Raw genomic sequence first — 26,551 nt, 5'->3', positions numbered from 1 at the left:
GTTTGGGATTAAGTTTAATTCGGGCAGATCTACGTTTTTCTCTGATCTGGAGTCAAAGTGATAGCCCTGAAATTGCGCTCGCATTCCACATCTTTAAGCAGGTCATTATCGACATAAATCAGCCTCGCGGTCCAACCGTCAACATACTCCTCGACATATTGTCCCTAGTGAATTTCACAATGGTCCCCCTGTTGCCCACGATCCCTCCAAAGTGTACTGTAGTGCAATAATGATAGAGGCTTCGTAATTAGCTGCCCAGTCGCAGAAACAAACACACACACACACACTCCGAAAAAAAAGAGCTGTTGGTATTTGTGCTAGAAAGCAGATCAGTCTGTCCATCCTCCACAGTTTGTGTGGTCTCATTTTTGGACTCTGCTTCACATTAACAAACACTGCACATCCTCTGCAAATTGGCAGTTGGGCTTTGCCCACATCCGACAGTCTTGTGCACAGGGAAAAGCTTCCGTGGGATTTGAGGAGGGATAGAAGGGCCACAAATGGGTGTTTGTCAGTGCTTGGAATCTCAAACATGGTGTGCCGCGTCCCTCCTGGGCCTCTTTGTCAAAACAGGGGGATCATTCGCTTTATTAGAGTCCCATTCGCACTTCTAAAGTACTTAGCCAGATACACTGCCACAGCTATTCCCACTTAATACCGTGTGGCGTGTCTAGACCAGTGTTCACCAAGGCCTCCTCTCTCCATTAACCTTGTCGAGAGCACTCAGATGTATTTACCCAATTTACAACCAAATTGTACATTTTCTCCCTCTCCCTCTCTCCCACTCTCTCTCACTGTACCAACCACTGCTGTGTATTAATGTGCTTTGTTGATTTTCATTAAATCACTGCTGCGTGGGCTCGAACGCGCTAATCTGCAAATTTAATTACAAAAAAGCCCAAACTTGTGTACGTAAGTATGTTATTTGCTCACACGTGCGTCAGTGTTTGTCAGAGCATGTGTGTTAAAGAGGTGATTGATGATTCCTGGCAGAGGCTCTCAAGGTGCCTGCTACTATGTGGTGTGATTGGATGAAAACAGAATTATTAGAGGGCTCTCTCAGCCTGTCTGGCTCATCCAGCAGCAGCAGCAGGGCCGGTGGCAGACGCAGAGCAGGGAGGCAGCACTGCCATTTCTCACAAAGAGAGAGAGGGAGAGAGAGAGAGAGAGGGAGAGAGAGAGAATGTTGAACTCCTGCCAAATGTTTGGTGGCAGGCTGTTGCTAGGAAATCTGGGTCCTTAGGCAAATCATTGCACAAAGACCAATAACAAAGGCGTGAGGGGGAAGAAGGAATGGCTAAACGCATTTCAGGCAGGCGATATCTTTTTCTTCCTGTTGACTGCTGTCGCTGCTGCAGTGATGTTTACAGTTGCTTCTTTCCCCAAGGATTGTAAACATCAGAAATGGAGGGTGATGTATTGTGTGAAGGGAAGATGAGTGACTCTAATTGGTGGGGGTGATGTGTGCGTGCTGGCCCAGTTAGCCCCCTTCTCCCTCCTTCCTCTCCCTCCTACCTCTCGCTCCCACTTTCCTTCCATCCCCATCCCCCCCTTGGCCCTTTATGGACACCCTCCCACCCTCCCTCCCTCCCTCTTTCTCCTCTCCTCTTTTTCTGTCTCCCTTGCCTCCCCCTCTCTTTTCCTCCAGCCTCTGATGCACACACACACACGTACACTTGCTGCTAAACACACACAGCGTGCACGCACACATTCTGCAGCATACCACTGGCTTGTTTTTCTTAACACTGAGCGCTTTGCCCTGTAATTTGATCTCCACCGCTTGATGCATCCTCCATGATGCCACTATGAATTAACCTATGGCTCTGCAGCTCTCTTTAGTCCCAGCTAATAAAATGGCCCATCCTAACTTGTGCCATTTGCATTCAGAAGGGGAAAAAAACAGAAGCGCTCAGTCCAATATCTTTATCGTGCGTGGAGCAAATAACAGAATTAAAGACGAAGGGAGACGAGGAAGACAATTGACTGTGAAAAGGCCCGTTAATGACTCGGCACAGATGGTCAGAAGCAACCCAAGGATAGACGGAGGAGACGCTCGGCTATGCCAACTGGCATGATACGAAAAAACTCACCCAATGAGACACAAGCTGCAGTGCTGTTAGGTCACAAACCTGATCACAGCTGTGGCCACTGTTGGTTTATGCCCTGAGCTAACGGCACAATCCCCCGTTAGCCAGCGAGAGGTCAGCCGCCTGAGGAAAACAGCTAGCCCGCCTCTTTGCTTTTCTTTTTTTTTTTTGGTCAAACAGTGAGTTGAAGTGCCTCACATTGTTAACACTGGAACACTGCATATAGCATTAATTGGCAGTTGTGTTCTTGCCCTCGCTGCAGGGGAAAGCTGAGTTCAGCTTCAGTCACTGTAGCATAATATGCAAGAAAAAAGAAAAGGAGGCGAAGGGGAGGGCAAAAGCAGGAAGGGGAAAAAAAGCGCAATACTGGCACCACAAGCAGCACGTCAGCCTGCTTACACCCCAGAGTGGCACAAATACACACACGTGTACACACACACATTGTTCCTCCGCCCCAGCAGCTCCTGCAAACTGCAGCCAAAAAGGCAAAGGGAGAGGTTTAACACACACACACACACACACACACACACACATACACAACTGACACCTCATCAGCCTCCGCCGAAGGGCTGATTAGCACAGAGGTGACTGCGGCTGTCTCTCTGTCCAACTCCGAGGACCACGCTGTCCTCACACTGACCTTGAGCTTCCTCTCCTCCTCTATCCTTCCCCTCTATCCTCCACTCTCCCTCTCACCAACGCTCTTCATATCCAATATTCCTCCCTTCCTCTGTCTCCATCTCGTCCCTCCCTCCCTCCCTCTACCTCCCTCCCTCCCTCCCACCCTCTCCTTCCCTGTCTTTTTCTCTCTTTCCTCTCCACTCTGTACTGCACCACTCTGCACTGCCCCTGTCCTTCCACATAGCCAGGGAGGGATCACGAGGCAAAATGCAGGCAGTGGAGAGTAAGAGAAAGGGAGGGAAGAGAAGGGGGGGAACTGGCAGGCTCCCCCTTTTGTCTGCAGGCGATCAGTTACAGTCTTGGTTGCCGATGAAATTTAATCCCCACCGCATTTACATGCCAAGTTTGACTTCTGGCAAGCCTTATTAAATAGATTTGTAAATCATTTCATCTTGATTAGAATCTATTCTCTAGGGATCAACATTTTTTTTTTTTTCTTTCTGCCATGCTTGTGTTTTGTTATGTGCACAGTCTGTGCCCACTGGTGCTCGGATTTGAAAGTCAACCTTTGGGGGGGGGGGGGGCGTGGGCGTGGACGGTGAAGCTCTTTCCTGTCTGAGCGAGTGTGAGCAGGATCGGTTTAGGGGACAAAGAGCGTCTGGTGCCAAGCTGGTGTCCCCGGCCCGGCCACTGTGTCAGCACGTCTCCCGGCTCTGGAGGTCATGTGGGCGAACCGCCGCTATGATGTGTCTTCTCTCTATTAGTCCCACACCACAGTGCATTTAGCACGAAAACAATGTCATTTCAAATTGCACCTAATCAGATGGCATTTTGTAATTGCCAGCGAGCGTCTTATGAATATGAATTCATAATTGTTCAATTACAAGCTGACTGCATCATATTTATTGGCTTTTTTTTTTTTTTTTTTCTTTCTCCCGCTGGCCTGGGCCAATTATAGGATTTCAATCTTGAGGCAATCAAGTGATAAGGGTGAGGCGTTTAGTGTTTGCTGTCACTATATAATTCTCTCGAATGTTAAACATCCATCTGGGAGGGCTGCATTTGTCACAAAGCTGTGCGTGGAGGTGCACCTGCCTAATTGAGTGGTAATGAGCTGTCAGGAGCGCGGGCTTGGTGATTGGCTCTCCGCGGGGCGTCCCGAGCCGGTGGGACGTATGGGCTGGCCCGGCACTTCTGGGGGATCCGCCAGCGCCGCAGGCCTGAGGGGGCGGAGCGTGGCGAACGGGGGTGGAGAGGCCAAGCGACGCTGGCTGTGAGATTTATTTGGGTTGTTTACGATTATATTTACGGCTGATTTGGTTTCACTTCTCCCTGTCAACTAAAAGGAATGTAATTAACTTTTCCTTAAAGTGTTCATCTTGAGTATTGAATAAAAAAGTTTTGTTTAACAATGTTTATGAATAAAGCAAAATCTGAGCTATGTGTTTATAAACGTTTTACTACCTCTGCCAAGGTGGTTATGTTTTCACTCCTGTCTGTTTGTTGTTTTTGAAGATCAGATTTCTCTTCACTTTCTTTAACCTTTAGTGAACGGACATCTACCAGGGTGTGACCTTTGATGCAGCTTGATTGAATTTAAGGACTGTCGGGCCTTGGCTGACGTTTGTGCTCCTCTGGTTAAGAATGGAGATGAACTTCAACTACTACAATAAACTGTCAGTATATTATTTTAATCAAAAATATAAATACACTGTGAAAAAGTACAATAGTTCCCTTTGAAACAAACCTAATCACACTGACCTCACAAAAGTATGGTAAAATATTTGGGCAAATGTTCTTTCCCCTCCTTTTATTTGTTTGATTAGCTTTAGAAAAACAAATTGTTCTCTAGAAAGTCACAGGATGTCAGAGTTCACTTTGTTTTCTTATCCTGACCGAGAAGTTCTCATCACATTCAGATGCATCAAACTTTTTGGGTTTAGATTTGTGCGATTAACTTTTATTTAATTTCTGTCGTTGGTTTCAGACATGTGTGTTTGTGTGTGTGTGTGTGTGTGTGTGGAAATATTTAAAAGTTGGCAGGGCTGCGCTGGTTTTATTTCGGGATGTTTTATTTCCAGCAACCTAATTCGAACAGTAACATGGTGGTGGTGGTGGGGGGGAAAAAAATGCTTTAATCCACTGTATCTTGAGTAATTGCCTCCTGGGCTGGCGGAGGAGGGGCACATTTTTTTTTGGACTCTGGCAGGCTTCCAGGCTGGAGTCCATATTGCTCCACCAACAGCAGCACGCAGCGACTCTCTCCTTGTACACCCACGTTATCTTGTAAAAAACAGTTTCTCTTCTTCAGCAGGGAAACACACCGTGTCCTTTCACCCCGGATTACTGTGTGCATCTGCTCCGCCGGCAACAAGTCTGCTTCTCCTCCGCCTCTCTGTACAGGGGATGAAATAGTTCAGACTCAGAGATATTTCTACTTTCCTTCACCTTGTCCCCTCGCTGCCTCTGCATCAAGACACCCAGTGTGTGTGGTAGTGCCTTTTTATTCATGAGACCAAGTTGTAAAAACGTGGAACAGCGTTTTCCTCTCCACACTGGGATGTGGCGGCCATTTGTTTGAGTTCCACGGCTTAATTGAATATACTGAGTAATTATTTGTCAAGTAATGCTGAGCAGAAAATAAATAGCCACTTTGCAGCCGTGAATGGTGCCTGATGGCCATGTGTTGATACTCTCACCAGGGAGAGTGAAAAACCTGCTCCACTGGCTAAGTATCTGATTAAGATTCACATGACGGAACCGCAGACGCTTTAGGATAGTGTCTCTCCTGGGCAAAGATAGTAAGTAGAGTTAAGTGTCAGATGCTGTTATATTGTCATGCCGAAGCCTTGATTGAATAAATATCACCGGGATATTCTCACTTGCCGCGGAACCACCCGGGTCTGTGCCACCACCGGCTTCCTCAAAGACATGGCCTCAGATGTGCGTCTCTGTGCCGCAGATGCCGGACACTGTTCTTTTGAGAAATTGTTTCCTTCTGCGTGGTTTTCATTTTTCTCTTTTATGTTGCTGTAATTTGTTTATGGTTCGTAATAAGCCTTGTGCATATCTTCCTTCTGCCAGTTTGGCCCAGATCCATTGTAAACTGCCAGTAATTTATTTTACATTCCCTGTTCAGAGGAGACTAATGACAACTGAATATAATAATACTATTTTGTAACCCTTTGATAATTCAAATCAAGATTTTCTTTATGTAGTAAATCAACTTTTATACTATTTATGGCGGCATTTATCAGTGTCAGTTTGTTTGTCTTCTTTAATTACCGCTCTATTTACTAGTGTCTGCAAATATGACAAGATTTAAGTAAAAAAAATGAAACTCCAGCTGCACTTAAAAGGTTTTTCAAGATCATATTAATCTCTTGCTCCTTTCTTTAGACAGAGCCAGTCTTTATGCTAAGATAAGCTAACCATGTCTAGCCGGCTGCTTTATAGCCCTTTTGAAGGACTTCACATGAGTGTCAACAATCTTCTCTTCAAGAACATGTGCTTCTCTAAAAATGACAAACTCTCTACCTGAAAATATCTCAACAAACTACTGCTGGAAGTGATTATTGTTATTATCTCAATTGAATTTCTCTGTTTGAGGACAAGGAACGGCAGAACCACAAATTCTATTCTGTAGGGAAAAAATGGCGATCACTCATTTCCCCCGAGCCCACAGCTACATAAAATGACTTTGACCTGACCAGTCCAACCTCCAAACTATTCATGTTAACAACAAGAAGAGAAAGAAATCCTTTAATAACTCATTTCACTCAATAAATGTCTAGTGAGATTTGATTTTGTTGTTTTTATTCGGTTTCATTTTGTCTAGTTGTGTGAACATGATATTCTTTGCCCAGGTTTCAGTTACTCCGTCCGGTGGAAAAACACTTTTTCACACATGGCCCCGTGCACTCAGACATAGGCTACTACTCTGACCTTATCTATTGTTCCTCAAGTGTATATTGTAAGCAGCTTTAGAGGCTTTATGGAGACTTAGCCAGCAGGGCTGCCGCTGCTCTGGTGGAACATTTGGACCTGTGGCAAGTGTTAGATTTTCAGTTAAATCTCTTAACCCACTTCTCCTCTTCCTCTCTCTGTCTCTCTCCTCCTCTTCCCCTCTCCTTCCAGACATGCTAACAAGCTGGCTGTGATTTATTTTTCATGTTTGGTGTTGTTTGCCGTCGCCATTTTCTTTTTTTCCCCCTTTTTTTTTTGGGTTTTCCTCGGCATGCAAACTCTTGTGCCAGCGGTGAGCCTGGTGCCCAGGGCCTGGAGGGGCACAGTGGAAACGCAGCCAGAGCAGCTGCACATCCTCCCCGACCGAGCAAAGTCCTCCAGTCACACTGTGATGGCGAGGCCAGAGCCACTTTGATTAGCATGTCCGTCGTTATTGGCCAGCTTGAATGTCATGCACCGCGAGTCCAGTTGTCTAATGCTCCGGCTGGCCAACGGCACTGCTCCCTGCAATTACTGATATGGCTGCTTGTTCCAGAGCGGAGGAGAGGCCAGGGAGAAAGCGTCCAAAGTGCCAAGTGATTGTCCTCGGTAAATAAAAAGCAGACGTCTTGCCTTTCTTGATGTTCTATATGTGCGTGCCTTATTTTCACATGCTGTGGCGCAATCACATTTGAAAGCATTTTGCGCTCCCAACATAACGAGGGGGGGGGGGGGGGGGGACCAATCAAAACAATAACTGCGGTTCCTTTTGACAAAGCCCTTGGCTCTCAATTGTCAGAAGATGTAAGCTGACTCATCCACACAAGAAGGGCATGTATCCCTGGGAGCGAGGGGCGAAAAGCTATGATGAATCTTCCCCTCTGTGCTCGCCTCTCTCCACTGAGCCTGCATGGATTAATTACATGACTAGTAGCTAGTTTAGTCCCATTATTATTTTCTCTTCCTAATGAATAATTTCACTCTCCCTCTCTGCCTAGATCTTATTCTGCTCAGGACTTTTCAGGCTTCACCCGGTGGAAATAAGAATGCATTGATTATTTTCCATCTAGCAAATATCCCACCAACTGAGGAATAACATGCCTTCCACCTAATTGGTTTGTTTATCTTGAGCAACAGACTCCGGGTGTGTTTGGACTCTGGCTGGCATCCACACACTGCAGCGCTCCTCAGCATGATTACTCACCTTGGGAGGAGGCTGCTGGAGCAAGGTTGATGCTCCCTGCATAGACATCAGGCTGTCATTCTCTCCGCTTATGTGACATCATTTGCCAAGACAGATTTGTTACAGGAAAAATAAATTCAGGCCTGAAAAGGGATTGATTTAAGGACAGGCTGTGAGTGGAAAAAGGCGACAGGAGGGATGGGGGCTCCCAGACACATTTCACCACTGAGAGGGCCCGATCCAAACAAGCTGCCAACAGAAGATGGATTCTGGCTTCATGTATAATTGATAAACTGTATGTTCTAGGTGTCAGCTTTAAAGAGGGAGCTAGGACTATATCAGGAAGCTATTTTTCCTCTCTGAGGCGAGCATCATTTTTATTTTGTCCTCCCCCGTTCTCTAGCTTATCTCCCCACTTCAGAAAGCCCCGTTGAAAATTATCGTTTCCTTTGAAGGCGACGTGCGGGAAGTGCGGCTTCAAAAGCACATCCTGTTCCTGCGCCTATTATGAGTGCGAGTCCGGGGCAGATAGCCATCTGCAAAGATGACTGTACATCCTGAGTTATCGGGATTAGCCATCTCACTCTTGACACCTTGCACATTAATATTAGCTATTGGAGACTCCATCCTGCTGAAAGCAGCATAAAAGGATTAATGCAGCGCTTATCCTTTTGGGAATAATGTCCTTTATTGAGCGGATTTGACACTCTAAAGGCTAATGATGACATTGAATGGAGCCAGAATAAGTAATGGCGCATCATCTCGTGTCATGCCGCCAGTGTAGTGGCTATTTGCATTCCGACGGCTCAAACCGTATTGATTTTGCTGAAGGCGTTCGGTTGTTTTTCCTCTGCAGCAGTAAGAAAGTGTTACTCAATCATCACCGTCCTCTAGCTAATGACAGAACCCCCCCCACCCCCTCTGTTCCTCATTGTACTGTATGCAACGTGTTCACCTCCGAGCACTTTGAGCCGCAGCAATTACTGTACATGAAATTCAATATGGCTGCACGTCACGACGCTGTCCGTCACTCGGAGTCTGTGGGATTAATGTGGCCACTCACTGTAATTGTGATAAATCTGAATTCTGCCAGTTAGATCTTTGAGTGTTAGCGGCACAGTTTGTCCCACAAAGGGCCGCAGCACCCTGCTATTTCACACATCATAATGACTACTGTTATTTCTTTACAGAGCGCTTCACAAGAGCAACAAGTGGACTGATTTCCAATTATATTTTTTTAGATGCATGCACTTGACTCTTGTCAAGTGCCTGCCTGCAGGGGGTACCCAGATTTAAATCAAGGTGATTGTAATTCAGTGTGAGAGAGTCTCCTTGTACCCTTGAACCCCTAACATGATTGGATTATGAGGAGGTTAAACAACTGTAATAATAAATCTGTCAAAGTTTTAATAAGATGTGCCATTTTGTATCGGGCATTAGAACAGTGAGGCGCAGACAAGTGGCCGTCAGGGCCACCTGAGAACATTCGCTCCGTTCTTTCTGCTAAACTGCTGCTTCCCCAAGGTGTTTTCTTTTTTCTTTTTTTAAACTGACAAGATAGTAACCTTATCAATCACAGCTGCTTCCCTCTCGCTCCCAAGGACTTGTGCTGATATGTTCTAAGTGCTCTCTCCTTTGGCGGTTTTGATGGGAATATTGTGTGCTCATCTCAGCGATGCCTCCCTGTTTCTTAATGAGCTGATAAAGCCCCAATTACGGAGGCAAATCCTGATTTCTGATTTGCATTACCGCCTCTTGTTTCACCACACACAGCGGAAATGTACATGATTGAGGTGCTGAGATGCAGGCCTGCCATCCCTGCTGAGTGTGTGTGTGTGTGAGTGTGTGTGTGCAGGGACACAGGAGATGGACAGATTAGATTATACAGTAGATGCTGCACGGCTCCGGCCGTTTGTGCGTAGAATGTGATTTAGTTGTGAGTTTGAGACGGGCTGTGGGGCTGCTCTGCGCTCTGTGATGGGTGAGGGGACAGACTGACAGTGACAGTGGGGTGGTAATGGCACCGAATAAGGAGGAATGGCCCCTGTAAGGCCCCCATCCCGGCGGCAAGGCAGAGCAGCCCTGTCCAGATACACAGCAAAATGAATTCTTCTCCACACCTGTGTGGAGCGTTTCTATTTTTTTCTTTTTGTGCGTGTCTTCCACAGGATGAGAAATCGAGGCTATTTATATCTCCACCAATCTGAGGAGAAATGGTGAAAGAAATGGAAAATGTGGCCCTTAAAGAAATCCAGCCTTCACTTTTATTAAGTATCAGCAGATGCAGTAACGCCACAGCCCATCAGATGTTGAGGCGTCAGCAGAAGGCAAAAAAAAAAAAAAGATGAAGAGGAGGTTGTTTCGCATTTGCAGTTTTTTTCGAACATGACCCCGAGCCGATAGCCGGGAGGGAGACGCGAGGGGCGATCAAAGTCCTCGGCATCACTGGCTGTGTGATCTGAGATGTGAATTATCAGTGTGGGTGCGATTGCATGTGAATTCCCAGGTTTGTCTTCATACAGCCACATATTTGACCCCCCCGCCCCCTGCCCTCTGTGCTCCTTCTCCGTCTGTGAAACTGAAACATCATGTCTAGAACTTTGGCTGGGGAGCTCTGCAGTTCATGAAAAATGCATCCGCTCAGCTCTTCTTCTAACTCTTCGCCTCTGATACTCTTGTCATATCATATCCATGTCATGTCAGTGTGCGTATTAATTATGTAGCAGGCGCTGTTGAGGAGACGGCACTGATGCATCTCAACCAGACGTCCCATGTATACCACTGACCCGTCACTGGGAAATATAAACACGACTTAATTAAGGACGAGACGATACTTTAATATTTAGCCTTGTGAGTAAATAATTCTGAGTGTGTGTATACAGGAAGCAGTTTTTTTTTCTCTCTTTCTCTTTCTATGTCTGCTTCTCCCTCAGGCTCCATTTTACTCAGAGTCTCACTCTACTCAACCATTGTGGTCACTTTTTCCGGTTCAACTGAGGTGTTCGACCCAGTCATCCCTCCTGGGCTTAGCCTCTCTGTTAGTCTGCCGAGCTTCGGGATCGCTCGACATATTGGCAACAAGCGGCACCCGGTAGCGCCGTTGGAGGTGTCCCAAATTACAGAGGTAATTTATTTCTCCGCAAGCAGAATAATGCATGAGTAAGAGGTCATATTGTAATATGAAATTGCTCAGCAGTTGCACAGTCGCCGGATCCTGTCCCGGGACTTGTGTTGCTGTTTACGAGTCCTCTCGGTGCTGTGCTCGTATGGAACTGTGCACTCACATCCCCCCCAGCAAATGAATATCAGGAGGCAACACAGCTCTGGATGGTTCCTCTTGAATTACAGCTGTTTCCCTCCGGTCCTCTTCCTCCTTCTGTAACAAACGGTCCCTGAGGATTAAAACCACTACAAACACTTCACAGATATTAATCCTCTTTCCAGGACCTCATTCAAAAGTTGCATTTTAAAAGGGAGGAATGAAAAAATAAACGACACACACTTGTTCTTTTGCAGATGTAGATTAACTTGGTACTTCATGTTGGTAACTCCGTCGCTGCCAACAACTGAGTCACCATTGATCTGGTGTGTTTTGTAACTCTTGAATGATTGTTTTACAGCGTGGTGATTGCAGCGTTTTGGCAGGAATAATTGTAAGTTCAAAGCAGCAATCCGCCGAGTGTAGCCTGGGGATAGATTTCTGGAGAAGCTGACACTTCAGATGCATTATGAAGCCATCACGTCTAATTTGCACAGGCCTCTTTTGTAATTTCCCCCCCGATTCAGGGGGAACTGCCTCCTGCTCTGCAGCACAATGCACACTCTGCGTGCATTGTTCACGCTCATTGGAAGAGACAGTGAGTGAATGAGGCTTGGAGCTCAAATAATGTGCAGCAAGGTTCCTGTCATATCTGTTGCTGTGTAATGGCTCCTGATTTGTAGTTTCCTGCAGTGCCTCTCCGGTTTGGTGCAGAGCAGACGGTGCTGCACGGTGCACGCCGACTGTTTTCCGGGCCTCCATTCCGAGCAACTTGTTTACAACTCGCCGTTGAGGCGACGGCTCGACAGTTGAAGGACTGAGAGCGTCGCGTAGTCTTTGAGCCGGGGGGGGGGGGGGAGGAAACCTCTTCTGAGGAGGGACTGGGGTTTTTCCACATGCGGCCCAGACAGTCTCACACATATTGAGTTTGTCTGTGTGCATCTTTGAAGATGCAAATGTGTCAACCACATGTATCCAACCACCCAGCGAGAAGCCGAGATGCTCAACTGCCTTTCTCACGGCTCTCAAATGGCTGCCAGTGATCTTCAGCGGCGCTGCGTGTCTGTGAAGCCTGCAGTTCTTTCCTTCTTTTTCTTTTTTTTTTTTCAGCGGACGGATTAGTTTTTGTGGGATATTGAATAATTTGTGCACATTTATCACTTTGAAAACATGTCAGTTCAACCACATTAGGAGACGGAGGAGAGTTTGGCTGTAAAACTTTATGATCTCTCGTGTAGCAAACGGTTACAGTGGACAGCATGTGGGGGCTTTCATAACGATCCAGGAGACATTAATTGGCCGGTAATGTAAACCAGGAGTTACGGGAGTCAGTAAATGGATTTATCAGTTTAACTTTTCAGATCTTTTTTTGCGTGACGCTACAGATAAAACACCTTTTCATGTTGTACACTTGCTCGGGAGAATATTTATACCTTGAGCTTGCCAGCCAGCTTTGACATCTGGTGTAGGAAAAAAGGAGAAAAAAAAAAGACAGCACATCATAGCTTGGCATATCCTGACAGAGGAGACATTCGTAAATTATTAATGTTTTCCCCTTGCACTGTCGCCTATCATCGCGCTATCCCTCTCACTCCGCGCGTTCTGAAATGCAAGAGTAGTGGCCCTGCAGCGTGGCAAGTCATGTTTCTGCCTCTCATTTCAATATCTGAAGTGAAAGGTCAGGATGATATATTCTGTCCTGCCGCGGTGACAGTGACTTACATGCTACCGGTTCAAGATGGTAGACTTTTACGAGGCCCACCCAGCCTGTCGAGCAAACTGATAATGAATCAATCTGCGTGAAACATTTATGGGGTGCCCCCCCCCCCCCCCAGCCCACCCTTTGCCCCGGCCGCCTTCCTTCCGTGAGGCCAATTAGGAGCGTCCTTGGTGGCCCCTGCTGTGTGAGTCAGGGAAGCCCCTTGCATTGTCATATCAATATTCCTCTGTTGATCTCCAGCTGAGGCGAGTCCGGCTGCTCTTTCCACACATTTGCTAGTTTGCATTCAACAGCATGTGTGGGAGATGGCATGCTGGCTGCCTCCTCCTCTCCTCCTCCTCCTTCCTAAACCTACTGTTGCCTCCCTCTCTCGGTCTTCTTCTACTTCTTTTTTTTTTTATTATTTTCCGAGAGGGAACGGTTTCTTTTTTCCTGGCATGCCAGAGAAGGGTCCTCTGAGGATTACATTGGCTAAGCCCTTATCACTCCAGGAAATTCACTGCCTGCTTAAAAAAGTGGTAGGAGTAGAAAATCAAGGGGAAGTGTTATTCTTTTTAAGTTTCTATTCCCATGGAAAGTTATTACGGGTTTTTTGAAGAAAATTCATTTTTTTGGCACTCAAGTTTTCTCCTAACTGCATTTCATATTTCACCCTTCTTTTTTTTTCTCTTCTTTTTTTTAAAGTGGCTGGTGGAATTTCAGAAGTGGAAAATGTGAAGGCAGGTGTTTGAGGGAGGGGGAGGGGGGGGGTTTAGGGAGGGCTGTGCTCACTGGGAAGCGATGTTAAACATCCAGGGGAAATGTTTGTTATTCTAATGGGATACCACCATGGTAACAGCTTCCAGAGACTCCCAAGGCTTTGTGTGGAGTATATGCGCGCTTTCATCAATCTCGCCTAATTTCTTTGGGGATTAGCAAATATAATCAGCCCCTTTCTCCAAGTCGTCACCTGCTTATCGACACGAATATTATGGTGAAATTTAGCAGAACACAGCCCCCGTTGGATGTGCGGAGAGCAATACATGGCCCATTAATATAAATCACAAATTGAAGTGAGTCACTAAATGGATTCAGAAGTCATTAGTATTCCTTTTGTGCTGAATGACATCCCAGACAGAATAGCTTACATTTTGCACTTTTAAATCCTCGCCACCAGGACCAAAGCACTTTCTGCTCGTATTACATCTTCAAGTTAAACATGCTCCAGACAGAGGTAATGAATTATGTTATTTTCAGATTTAATACCTTTTACCGAGGTTTTAAAGGCAACGGAGTGAACTCATTAATAAGACTTGGTGGAGAAAAAAAAAAAAAAAGAAGCCAAGACCCTGTCTGATGAGGAGCCTCCGTGTTTAAAAGGCTCCAATAACTCGTAAGCCCCTGTCAGTTTTTATACCTTTTTCTCTCCCGCTGCAGATTTCCTTAAGTGGCTTATGTGAATTGCAATCGCACACATTGAAGCCGGCAGTACACAGAATACATTTCTTCCCGGCTGTGACCAGCTAACAGCGCATTGAACTGGTGCGTGTGGTGATGGAGAGGTTTCACTCACAGCACTGCTGCGCCATGGGAGTATAGCCTGACCTAAAGCTAAGCCCCCAGCCGGAACAGCCTTCCATCAAACTCCCAACGCTGCTCTCTTATCCACTGGCGTTTCTGTCCGATACAAATAGCCAAGCCGTGATATAGTTGGCTACATGTCATATTTGGCATTGTACTACGCTCTATCTCCCCCCTCTGTGAAATATAATGCTTTTAACTCAACAGCTCTTTGCTTTGACAATTTCTTTCCCATCTGCAGCAGAGACAGAGACCGGCGTGTTTGCTCATCTTGGCCAAAGGCCAACGGCTCTTTCTGATATAATCCCCACCATCGATCAGACTTTGTTTACTCTAACATGGTTTCTTTCCCCTCCAGCAATTAGAAGCCAACCTTCCACCTCCTGCTCCTTAGACCGGCTTTATACGTTTATTTTTCCCTTAAGTGGTAATTTTTCATGTTGCGGCTGAGCTGGAGGAAATGCGGGTGTATGTTAAGTAACCAGGCTGACATGTTGGATTACCAAAATTCTTCTTAATGTTTCTTTGTCTTTGAAGAGGCCAATCCTCAGGTCATCAAACACCGGCACACGTTGTGCTGCACTATCAGCTAAATTATGGAAAGATGATTCACACATGTGCTATGTAGCACTCCACACCCTGTGTGTTTCATTTAGGGCCGCTGCACTTTGAAATTTCAAGCACTTTGAAATTTTTAGGGAAATGAATGTGGGTGTTGAAGCTGAGGATTACTCTCCCGTCCGTCTGAGAGGCTCTCGTCAGAGGTAAATGTTGACGTGGAGAGATAATGAGATCAATCTCTAGATTAAACAGTTGCTCATAGCCTTAAGTCGCTCTCTATTGTAGGTAGAGCACCTCTGGGTGAATTGAGACTACTGTTTTTTTATCCCATTCCGAGATAAACAAACACTGTTGCAGAAGCTGATCGTCTTGTTCTCGGCTGTGTAGGTGTGGTTTGGTTCGTTATGTCAGACCAACTCATTTGACCTTTCGTTCTTTTCTAATGGTATTTCTCTCACCCTTCTTAAAACAACGCACTGAATGACTCCCTGCGGCTCGGCATTGTCCTGGTGATGCACCAGAGGGCGGAGCAGAAGGAACAGTTTGTTCCGACGCTGCCTTTGTACAGACAGACAGCTTGTAAGTCACCAACAGGTTGTCGCACCTGTATGAGTTGTTTCCCTGAACTTTAAAGGTTTCATTTGCTTTCACTCCTGCCGGAGGTTTATAAATCGTCTTGGGGATGCACAGGGTTTGTTTTTAGTGATGTTACCCTTTTTAATTTTGAGTTAAACTTCAACTGAATTTCAAAAACACAGCTGCACATCACGTCTGTAGGGAGGTTTCCCTGAGAAGTGTCGCACAAGATTTCACAGAAAATCAAAGGGGAAATTTGAATTCATGCATGTTCCCATACATTACTGGTTAGTGAGCCTGCAGCTCATTAGTAAGACATGATACAAAACACAGCAGCCTCATTCCTCCATCACGCTTTCCACCATGTTGTCATTCGCTGGAGGTTTGTTACGTTCTATAATTACATCATCTCATTGTGCCGTGGCAGCTGAAAAACATTCCTGACACCAACCCTGTATCTCAATGCACCAAACTTCTAATGCAGACATGTAAACACACAGATAAACACACATAATGTCAGATTTTCTTTTTGCTAAATTTGACTCTGGATATTCTGGAGAAAAAAAAATATAATAGTCGACACCTACGAGGAAACATTGCCCCAAAAAATATGATACAAAAACAAATGTAAGTGGGAAAAAATATCCAGGAAAGAGGAGCGACAAAGATGGAAGAGAACAGCCTTACTGGTTGTCAAACACATTATGAGCCGTGTTATCCTCCTTTTCCTGTGTCTGCCAGTGTCACTGGTCAACAAGTGTTACTGGGTATTACCATGGAAACATTCCTCTTTCCTCCGAGTCAGACTGGGGGAAGGGCGGCCTCTTCCGCGTCAGAGCAGTCTCCTAACCCTGAATGAGGCCGGTCCCTGGTGGTTGTCAGTCATGTGTCCCTCTGAGAGCAACCGTATAGAACTCTAATAAGTCCGAATTAAGAATGCTAATGCCTCGGAACGATTTTAATTTAACATCTAACACTTCCCTTCGCCCTGTTACTTGTGTCTTTGGCAGAAAACCCTGACGCCCACCTCCTCCACCACCACCACCAGCAGCATCTGAATTTTATGATTTTTCTGTGGGTTTTTTTAGGGGGGGTGGGGGGGAGTTTGTTTGATGCTCAAGAAAGACTTGTTTTTTTGTTCCGGCTGTGATTATATCCATCTCAGCCCTGAGATACTGTTCCCATGCGAGAGAGGCTCTTAGCACACTACACTAATAATATTTGAGTGCTTCGAGGGAGGAAAATATCTGTTTAGCCCGGCGGAGAGCGATAACTTTCACAATAACTCACGGACAGAAATTTAAGCGCAGGAGCGGTGGCCAACTTTTAATGGTATTATCATGCATTCATTTCTGAAACTTGAATGCTCCCTCAGTGTCTTTCAGTCTTGTGTGCGTGTGTGTGTTTTTATTTCCTGTTTTTCTTTTGATCACTAAGATTTTGAAGTCCTGCTGAGGTTTCGCCATCAGTGATTAGCCGCCATCAGGAAGGGACGTGTACTTCTCAACCCAGCAGTGAAGCGTAAAGGCAATCTTCACGTTTAAGCAGAAACTGACCCTTTTTTTCTATAAACAATCAAAACACTACAGGAACAAAAGCCGCTTTATTTAATCTGGCACTGATAAGGCTAGTAAGAGCTTTCCTTAACGTGGACAGTTTCTGCTCTTCCTCTTTGTGTGTTTACGTCACCTGAGCGCACTCCATATTTCACCCTCTCCCCTCGACTATAAACAAAGACAAGCGAGAGTCGACTTGAAGCATCGTCACCGCGCCAGGAAGATAAAAACACGGAGTGGATAAACAGGCTCTGAAGTTTCCTAGCCTTGACAGTATTTCTTACCAGTTGTCATTTTATATGGCGGTGTCGTTTTTTCTATTTTTTTTTTTTTTTGCATAATTCCACGGTGCATTGGCTCGGCTTGATTTGATTTAGGACCTCCACTTTCAAGGAAATTGGGCTTAGGGTATGAAAGTTCACACTTCTTGACTCCTGGCAATTGATTTTTTTTTTCTCTGAGTAGTCAGTGTTAGCGCCGTGTTGTGTCACTGAGGTTCCAAGACACACAAACCTCAGGGTCAGCTGTCTGAGATTTTATCTTTTTAAAGTCAGCAGGCACAGAGGTTTATTAGAAAATTTGTCATCCGGAACTTTCAAGTTATTTATGATTTTGGTGGAAAATATGTGTCTATTGACCATTTGAATAAAAACTGTGCTTTAAAAACTTTCTTTTTGAATTGGTGTTTGAATATATTGGTTTTTATGCTTTTAGTTGTTTAGTGTAACTTTACTGAATATTCAGATTTAAAGTGTGTAACAGACATGATTAGAAAGTTCCCTCATTTATTATATATTGAGAAAATGGAGCCTATAGATTAAAACATCTTTTTCAGTGATCTTCTCAATAAAGTGAATTATTTAATGCCGAATATTCAACAAGATAAGATTGACTGTGAGAGGCAATGAGAGGTGAGGAGCAGGATGAAAACATCTACTGACGCTCTGGAGCAGCTTTTCAAAGAGCCTTGGCTTTTGTCTATGACTACAAATGAACTTGGAGTCTGCATGTGTTACAGACTGGGGGCTTGGGAGGTTCAAAGTCATTGGCATTAACCAGGCTGCCAGGGTTTGATGAAAAGACATTGTCATGTTGGATTATGGAAACTGCAGCATCCAGGATATTGTCAGCCTTTCCCGCTCCACCTCTCTCTGTTCTTTTTAAACTCCTGCCAGGTTTATGGAAGTGCTGGAGAACCTCTTTTACGGGGTAACTTCACCCCTATGTTTTGGCCGTGACTCCAGTGGCAGCACACACAGACTGTCCCAGGAAGTAGACAGCTTCTCGCCTCCAGAGTTTCCTGAAGGCCCGAGACCTCAGTTGTCCCAAGCCGTTTGAACTGCTGGTTTATAGGTGGCCGTGGTCTTGGCTGCCATGAAGCTCTGGGAAGCAAGAAGCCATATTTCTGTTGCAAAAGTGTGTGTGTGAGAGAATCGGGACTGAAGCAGCCATGTCTGTGGACAAGGAGACGGCAGGAGAGGATCGGGGATGTCTCTGAATGGTATCACCATGAGGTGGTTTAGGGGTTTAGTTTCAGAAGATTTGAAAATGAGCAACTCACAAGTGGATTAGAGGGTGTAAACGTCTTAAATGTATTTTTGTATGCATAACTGTAGACTTACAAATTTGTTAATATTTGTAAACACGATCAACTGTACAGTATATTTGCCAATGATAATTATACAGAAAGATGGCACAAGATAAACAACACTTTGAAACTCATATTTTCAATCTCCCGCAACTTTTATTCTCTATTTCCATTTGTAATTTGGTGATGAGCAAGAAGCTGTTGGTCGCTGTTGGTGTTTTCTTCTTGCAGGCGGGTGGGGTGGGGGGGGCTCACCCACCACATTACAGTTTGAATTAAATGACTATCATTTCAACTGGCGCAAATGATTCCAAAGTTATTTTTTGTGCCACATGTTGCCCTTCTTTAACCGCTGCCGAGCACACACACACACACACAGTCTGAGGTTATTATTAGTCTAAATCTAAGCGGCCCCATGTCCTCCGCTCCGAGCAGTGGGCACCGGGCTCCTGCATTGAGTTTGACAGCCTTCACACAATATTGTGCAAGGGCGCTCCCTTAGCTTCTCATGCTGGTTAAATGTAATATGGCAGATGGATAGTATTTGCAGACAGAGCGGGGGTCTCACCCTCCCCTCGCACTCTCTTTTTTTTTTTTCTTTCACCGTCTCTTGCCAGTACCTCAGACATTTTCAAGGGGGAGAAATATGTCTCAAATTAACTCTTAGCAACAGGGCCTCCCAGCTCCCTGCCCTTGTCTTTGCAGCAATCAGAGCTTTGTTATTTCAGTCTTTCAACCAAAACCAAACTGGATTCAATGGCTTCGGCAATTACCTGTAATTTTCCAACCTAGTGCGCTGGCTTTCACCGGAGCGACTTGCAAACAGTGAGAGATTGTCTCCTTGGCTCCTCGTTGTAGCGTTGGAGTTTAAGCGCACTAATTCATTTACATCTATGGAGTGGCACATTTGGAAATATTCACTTCCCAGCAGCAGGAATGTCTGCGGAGGTTTGCTTTCTGTCTGTGAGCCACCTTCGAGTCGCTGAAACTGGAAACCCCTCCTGCACTGTCGACACTCCGACAATGAACCTCTGCTTTATACATCTGACCCATATATTAATATGTTCTTTCAAGGCGGTTGAGAAGAGACAACTCGGAGGCCCCGACATCTGTTTTCACATCCAAGCTTTTATCCCGTTTTTCCATCGACCCCCACAAACGCCCCTTTCCATTCCCCATCCTGTTCTCAAACCGTGTAAGAAACTACAGGAGCCCAACTTGACTCCAATAGTGTGTGTGTGTGTGTGTGTGTGTGTGTGTGTGTGTGTGTGTGTGTGTGTGTGTGTGTGTGTGTGTGTGTGTGTGTGTGTGTGTGTGTGTGTGTGTGTGTGTGTGTGTGTGTGTGTGTGTGTGTGTGTGTGTGTGTGTGTGTGTGTGTGTGTGTGTGTGTGTGTGTGTGTGTGTGTGTGTGTGTGTGTGTGTGTGTGTGTGTGTGTGTGTGTGTGTGTGAGAGTCGGAGTGATGTTTCCCCTTCAGAGGTACTGAAGGAGAGAGAACTGCTCGCACTAAAATGCTAATTAAGTGCAGCGTGGCAGACGAGGACACTTGAGAGTGTGTGCATTAGCAAATTTTAACTCCCTGCAAACCAAATAGTTTGTTCTGGACTAATCTCCCAAAGATGGAGGCAAGCACTGCCGTAGAAACCAGAGAGAGTCGAACAAAATACAGACCGGGCTTCAGAGCATGAAGAGAGAAAGAGAGAGAAGCATGGTTTTCTTTTTCATTACCGACATAACACAGTTTTAGGAGAAGAAAGCACCTCTTCTGGCATCGCTTTTCACGTTTCATCTCTTCACAGAGGTAACATATGGTATCTGTAAGGGAGAGTCGGTTTGTACTCTGCGGTGAATTATTTTGTGGATTAGTATTGGCATTTAAATGCTTTTGGCTTTAAATCTTGTCTGTTTTAGATCTTAAGTACATTCCTTGGCATCGCTCTCTCTCCGCGCTCGGGCTGGCCTCTTCCCCTGGCCAACACATTTTTTGGGGGGGAAACTGTGGAGGCTTAACAGGAGAGCAACACGGCAGCCATCTGAAAAGACCCCGGAGCTGATCTCAAATTAGTTTTAGTGAGATAGCACTCGAATCCAACTAATTCTCCCAATGTTGTGATGCCAGCGAAAAGACCTCAACTGCAAAGCTGGAGTTAGCGTCACCTTTTTTTAAATGTTTCAATAAGAGTAGTTTCATCCGTTACTTCAATGGAGTGGAGGCGTCTGAGGTTAATGTAATTACGGTCTCTGATGGTTGTACAAATTGCAGGCAGGTACTGTGACACACACTCCCCTTAAGTGTTCTGTGGTTGGCTCTAATGTCTTGTTTTGTCCGCGCTCATTAAAGCGACCTTGGCCAGGTATGTTTGGTTATAGCCACGACCTTCGGGCATGCTCCACTATATTTCAAATCCAGCACGAGAGACCTTCCTGACTCTTGTGGGGGTGGGAGAGGAAATATCTGCTAACTTGAGAATCGGGTAATATTTAAACCAGAGAAAATGATATATAAATAAATACCGCAGCAGTCGGTGAGTGATGTCTCTGCCCACTTGTTAAATCCAGCGTTCGTGGCACATTTATGTCGCCCTGGAGATCCCGGCTGACACGATAGCCCCCTTTCTCCCGGTCTCCGAGTGGCCTTTTAAAAGCCCCTTCTGTTTCCAGTAGAGTTGGCTTCCCTCCAGCTGCCTCAGAAGAAGTGGATGAATTCCTAGATATCTGATAAGCCCCCACCAGAACATCATTCTTAATGGAAGATGCTATCGGCGCCACCGAACCGCCTCCCAAGTCAGATCAAACATCCTAAAAGTGCGGGGGAATGCTGAATCATGTCGGGAGGTTGTTGCACATTTATCTCCTCTGTAGGTTTTAATTCTAAATGAAACCAACTGGACGTTTTTTGATGCACACAAAACATCATTAGCATCGAGAAAATCCCAGTTAGCTTTGTAGCTCCCCCCCCCCACCCCCTACTCGTTTTCATTTGAAGCGAACAACCTTAAAAGGAGTCCTTTCATCCTTGCGATTCTTCTTTTTCCTCCTCTCAATGCTTTTTGGTGACACCATTAATCACTTACCTCTGTTTGTTTGTCCTCCTTCTCTCCGCTGGTTTATCGAGCCGGAGACTGACACAGATTCTCTCTCCCCCCCCCCCCAACCCCTGCCATCATGTGCAAAGCTCTTGTTTGTCCCCGCGTGCTTGTGTGTAAAACAGCGGGACCTTCAGGAGTCGCAGAGTAAAGTATATCTGGCGGCTCGAGCGTGGCGTACCAGAGGTGTCTTGATGGAGATGGAGTCATACTGAGCTAATGAAGCTCCAAACCTCGGCTATCGATCCACCTCGCAACGGTGCCTTCGCAGAGATAACTGACGAGGAGAGCGGTGTGCGGCATCACACGCGCTCTGATCTGTGTGACATCTAATTCTGTGTAATGAACCCTGTGCACCAGAGAGCATGATGGGGGGCTGTCTATGGTAATGACAGGGATAGCATGGCCTGGGCGGCGTCTGTAGAGCTTTGAAACACTGCCGGTTAGCTCTCAGGGCTCTCCTGACAGCGAGGAATTTATAACTGGAACAAACGCCTCGTATACTTGAAATGAAAGTCGCTTTGAAAATTGTATAAAAGCTCCTGTTTGGTGAATACGTGAAGTCTTTGTATTACTTTGTAGAAGTTGTCATTTCTGACTGTTACGGCTTCTTTATTTCGGTTTCTTCTCTCTACAGGTACCTTTTGCCTGATTGTCTCTACTGGGTTTCTCCATTAATTCCTAAAAAGGGTCCCTTAAGATCTAAGTCACATTATTCCTTCACCCAATCAAATTTCACCCCCACACACAAAGTCTTTGCACATCAGAAGTGACACGAATAAATAGCACCAAATAGCAAAGTAATTCATAGCCTAGAAAAAGATGCAATGTCCCTTTCACGCATCAGAGCGATTATGTGGTTTCGTGTCAGGTCGTGTGACATTGCACCGAACTCGTGGTTTCTTGAATTTGTCAGTCACACTTGGTTTTGGCAGTTTACAGACTGATGATAGCACTTAATCACAGAGACTTTGGTGCTGCTACTAGTGTTGGTGAGAGGATGAGAAACAAACCAGAAACATTCCTTCCACTGAAGACAAAACATAACACATGGCAATTACTATGTCCTCTGTTTTGTCCATAGACCGTTTATACTGTAAAGATGGACGACTCTAAAGTGAAGCCAAAGCATTGATTGCTACAGCGTAGACTCCAAAGGCAGGAAGGCAGCGTTTGTGTCTGGGATATTTTGGCTTCATTTCTGGATAGTGGCAGGAAGTGGAGAAGTGTTGTTGATCTTTATTTATAGTCTATAGTCTCAACAATCATAAAGTAAAATATTGTGAAGACATATTCCTACCTTATAATGAACCTAGGCCCAGTATTCACATTCTTTAAGCTCTGTTTTTGGTCTCCACCACAATATTTACCAGGTAGTCCCCATTGTTTCTCGGCCATTTGGTGCTGGGTAGGTAGATTGTGGCTTTCCTAATAAACCTGACTCAGATCTGGAAACTTGATGGAGTTAAGTGTGATTGCAGTGTCCATTATTAGTCTTTTCACTGAGCAGGTGACGGTTTAAATCCCCTCCATCATTCCCTGGTAGTAGGAAGTGTCAAACAAAATCTTCATGACACAGTACTTTGAACACTCCCCCTTCTCCCTGCAGAATTAAAATAGACCTGAAAGAAAGAAAAAAGTCGTTTTCCATGACCACCTCTGCCGCTTCTGGTGCAAATGAAAATGCCCTTCCCAAAATAGATCATTTTTACCCTTCAGATGTCCACTTTTATTTTAAGCCCAGTGACACCTCGCCATCCATCACACCCAGCGCTTCAGATGTGAGCAGCCCCGGGAGAAACACAGCTACAATGCAGGGAAAGTGTGATGGCCTGCTGCTGCTGCTGCTGGGTAGTTAGGATCTTTATGGTTAGATTACCACTAATTTCACCTCAGAGTAGCATTTAGACGTTTTCTTTGTGTGAGTAAAGTGGAAGTCATTCCTCTCTTTAGGGTAAACATTGAAAATGGATGCCCTGCCTTTCCAACTCTTCCCTCAAATTACCACTCGACATGGCCAAACATCGCTCCGCATCTTTGTTCTGCCAGGAAAATGCTTTTCTGAATTCTTTCATTGAATGGTTTGGCTGGGTGGAAGCTGTGCGAAGTGTACCCGTGGCTTTGATAATCCTGACCTGGAAATGTGATAGTCACCCCACTTCACAAGGCTCCCTGACACCTGGGAAACTGGATCTGGTATTCTTGATACATGATCTGCACCGAAGCACTAAAGACTTAAATTCTCCTGTTGCGTAGTGACAGAGACTACCGATGGGAAGTGGAATTTCACAAAGCTCAAACTGAGCCTTTCTTCTCCCCTCGAGTCACAATGGAGGCACAACAACGCTTTGAGCCTGGTGGGAAAAATGGCCTGTAGGACTTTTGTGAGAGACTCATCAAAGGTTTTAATTTGAAATGCAAAATTTTCCAAAATATATATATATATACAAACACATTCCTGTGCCAGACAACATTTGCTATACGCTTACTTTAAGCAAATGCAATCGCCAAATTTTCATTTGCCCAGGTAGAAGATGACTTTAAGTTTTAAGTTTCATTTCCTGTTTTATTTTGGCATTTCATCCTGGTGGAAAGCCTGGCATCATATCTTCCTATGAGTCATCAGGTGTCTTTGCCTCGCTAGTTCCTTGACCTCAAGTTTGCCTCACCCTCTGGATTTGTTTACCTTTGCTCAGTAAAGACCTTGACCGTTTTTTCAGGAACTGTTCTGTTTTGTGTTTTGAGTCCTTGCCTTGTTGTGGCCGGTTGTGACATCCGTAAAAATCGAATCAAAGGGGCCTGAGTAATCAAATATCAGTAAACTACGACAGGATGAGCGTATTTCATCACGACATGGACATAATTCATTCAGAAATTTGTTAATGTCTTTCAGTACTGATTTCTGGGCAATTTGCGATAGCACTGGCAGTGGTACTGAGGTTAGAATTAAATTACACAGAGCCAGTGTGTGATTAGGGAAGCTGTGGCTCAGCTTTTAAAGTTCAAAACCCCTCAGGATATTTGATCGAGCCGCCGGCCTTTGATCAGCGTTAACATTACGGTAACCACGACAGTTTATTTTCAACCACCCCCCCACACACACGAAATAAAAAGACCATTTGTGTCAGAGAACAATCTCCCCTTCCCCCTGACGTGTTGGCACGCCGCAAAAGAAAAATGTCAGTGTCAGTGATGGGCCATTAGCCCACAGTGAGTTCCTTCTGTGCTCCCAGACCCACTGGAACACCTTTTTAGTCTTCAACAGATGGTGCAGCGACCACAGGCGCTGACCTGGGCCTCCACTTAAAGACCCCCCCTCCCCCTCCCCCTGGCAAAAAAAAACCCCATAGGTAACACAGCACTGCAGAAGAGCAACAGAGAGTGAATAACATCAAGCATTGACAGTATAATTAGCTATTTAGCTGCTTAGCATGGCTCTATTGTAATGACTCGTACATTTGACTGACGACATAGTCACCTTCATCTGTATTATACCCTTTTCTTTCTTCGTGGAGGTCGGCCCTCCGTCGCTGCAAATGTCATAGCGCTTTAATGAGAACTGTGCCGCTGCCCACAATGGAAGCTTTTCAGCCAGATTAAATGTATCACTGTGCATGAACCCCCCCCCCCCCCCCATCCAAGCCACCCCCAACACCCACTTTGCCCCTATTGTGACACAGTGGTTTTACAGAGCAGCTTGTTGCTGAAAAACAAGGTTAAGGAGATCAGTATCAAAGGAGGAGTGTTTTTGTGCGGCTCGCAGGAGAGTCTCGCGTCAGGTTTCCACCTGAAACACAAAGGTGTTTTCTTACCTGATTTGTATTCATTCACATAACCTGCCTCTCTTGTTTCCAAGTAAGGAGAGTCCAGACGAGACTTTTGTTCGCCCTATCATCGGATACGTGCACGCCGCTTCCTCCAGTACGAGCCTTGGAGCCCGGCCACGGGCTTTGTCCTGGATGACTTTTTTCCTGCCCTCTTTCCTCTTCTTTGTTGCTCTGTGTATGTTCTGAGAAAACATTTCAGATAAATGTTTGCGCTCCGCCGCAGTTTTTTTCCCTCCCTCCTTTTGACTCCTGTGTTATTTCAGTAATACCAAGTCTTGTCATCCTCAAATTTCCCTGTCAGAACCCAGAGCCCACAAATTAGCAGTTTAAAGTGTTTCAGCCCATAGGGGCCGGCATCACTCTGCAGATAATGCAGCCTGTGCAGTTGTACTGTACAGATCCATCTGTCTGACGCAGTTGATGTCAGTAAAACTTCTGAAAACATGATGTAAGAAAACACTTCTCTCTTCTTCTTTTTTTCAGGGATTTTTCCTGACTGTGTCCCCGGAGTCGATCCTCAAAGTGGCGAAGCACGCTTCAGAAAACAACAAAATCTTCAGCGTGAATCTCTCTGCACCTTTCATCAGCCAGTTCTTTAAAGAGCCGTTGATGATGATCATGCCTTACGTCGACATCCTGTTTGGCAACGAGACGGTAAGCAACTCAAGTAATTTGCTGACGTGATGAAGTGTTTTTTTCGCTGGGGGGGGAGGAGGAATCAAGTGGCTTCTCACCATGACATCACAGCAATTTGTCATATATTTTGAGGGGCGGGGGTGGAGCCTGACTACACCTACTCCTGTGACTGACACCCAATGAAATATACTAGCTGTCAATCACATATATATGTGGTATCCAGGTAAAAAATTCAAAAATAAAAATTTAAAGGGGGCCATAATCTACAAAATGAACATCATGATGTAGCGAAGAAGACTTGAAACCAGAGATCGAGATGATAAACTGTGAATGAAAATGGTTACTCA

General features: G+C 45.4%; 1 protein-coding gene across 2 annotated transcripts in view; it reads left to right on the top strand.

The window, feature by feature from the left end:
- The window catches only part of LOC133975785 (adenosine kinase-like), a 99,815-nt gene that overhangs the window by 44,975 nt on the left and 28,289 nt on the right, over positions 1–26,551 (top strand). For both annotated transcript variants that reach the window (XM_062413765.1, XM_062413766.1), the window contains exon 7: positions 26,052–26,222. In XM_062413765.1, the coding sequence (XP_062269749.1) occupies positions 26,052–26,222 (171 nt within the window). The remainder of the gene's footprint in view (positions 1–26,051; positions 26,223–26,551) is intronic.

This window comes from Platichthys flesus, chromosome 20 (genome assembly GCF_949316205.1).
Source record: "Platichthys flesus chromosome 20, fPlaFle2.1, whole genome shotgun sequence".
Taxonomy (NCBI): Eukaryota; Metazoa; Chordata; class Actinopteri; order Pleuronectiformes; family Pleuronectidae; genus Platichthys; species Platichthys flesus.
The sequence above is the reverse complement of the archived record's forward strand: the minus strand, read 5'-3'. Positions and strand labels throughout refer to the sequence as shown.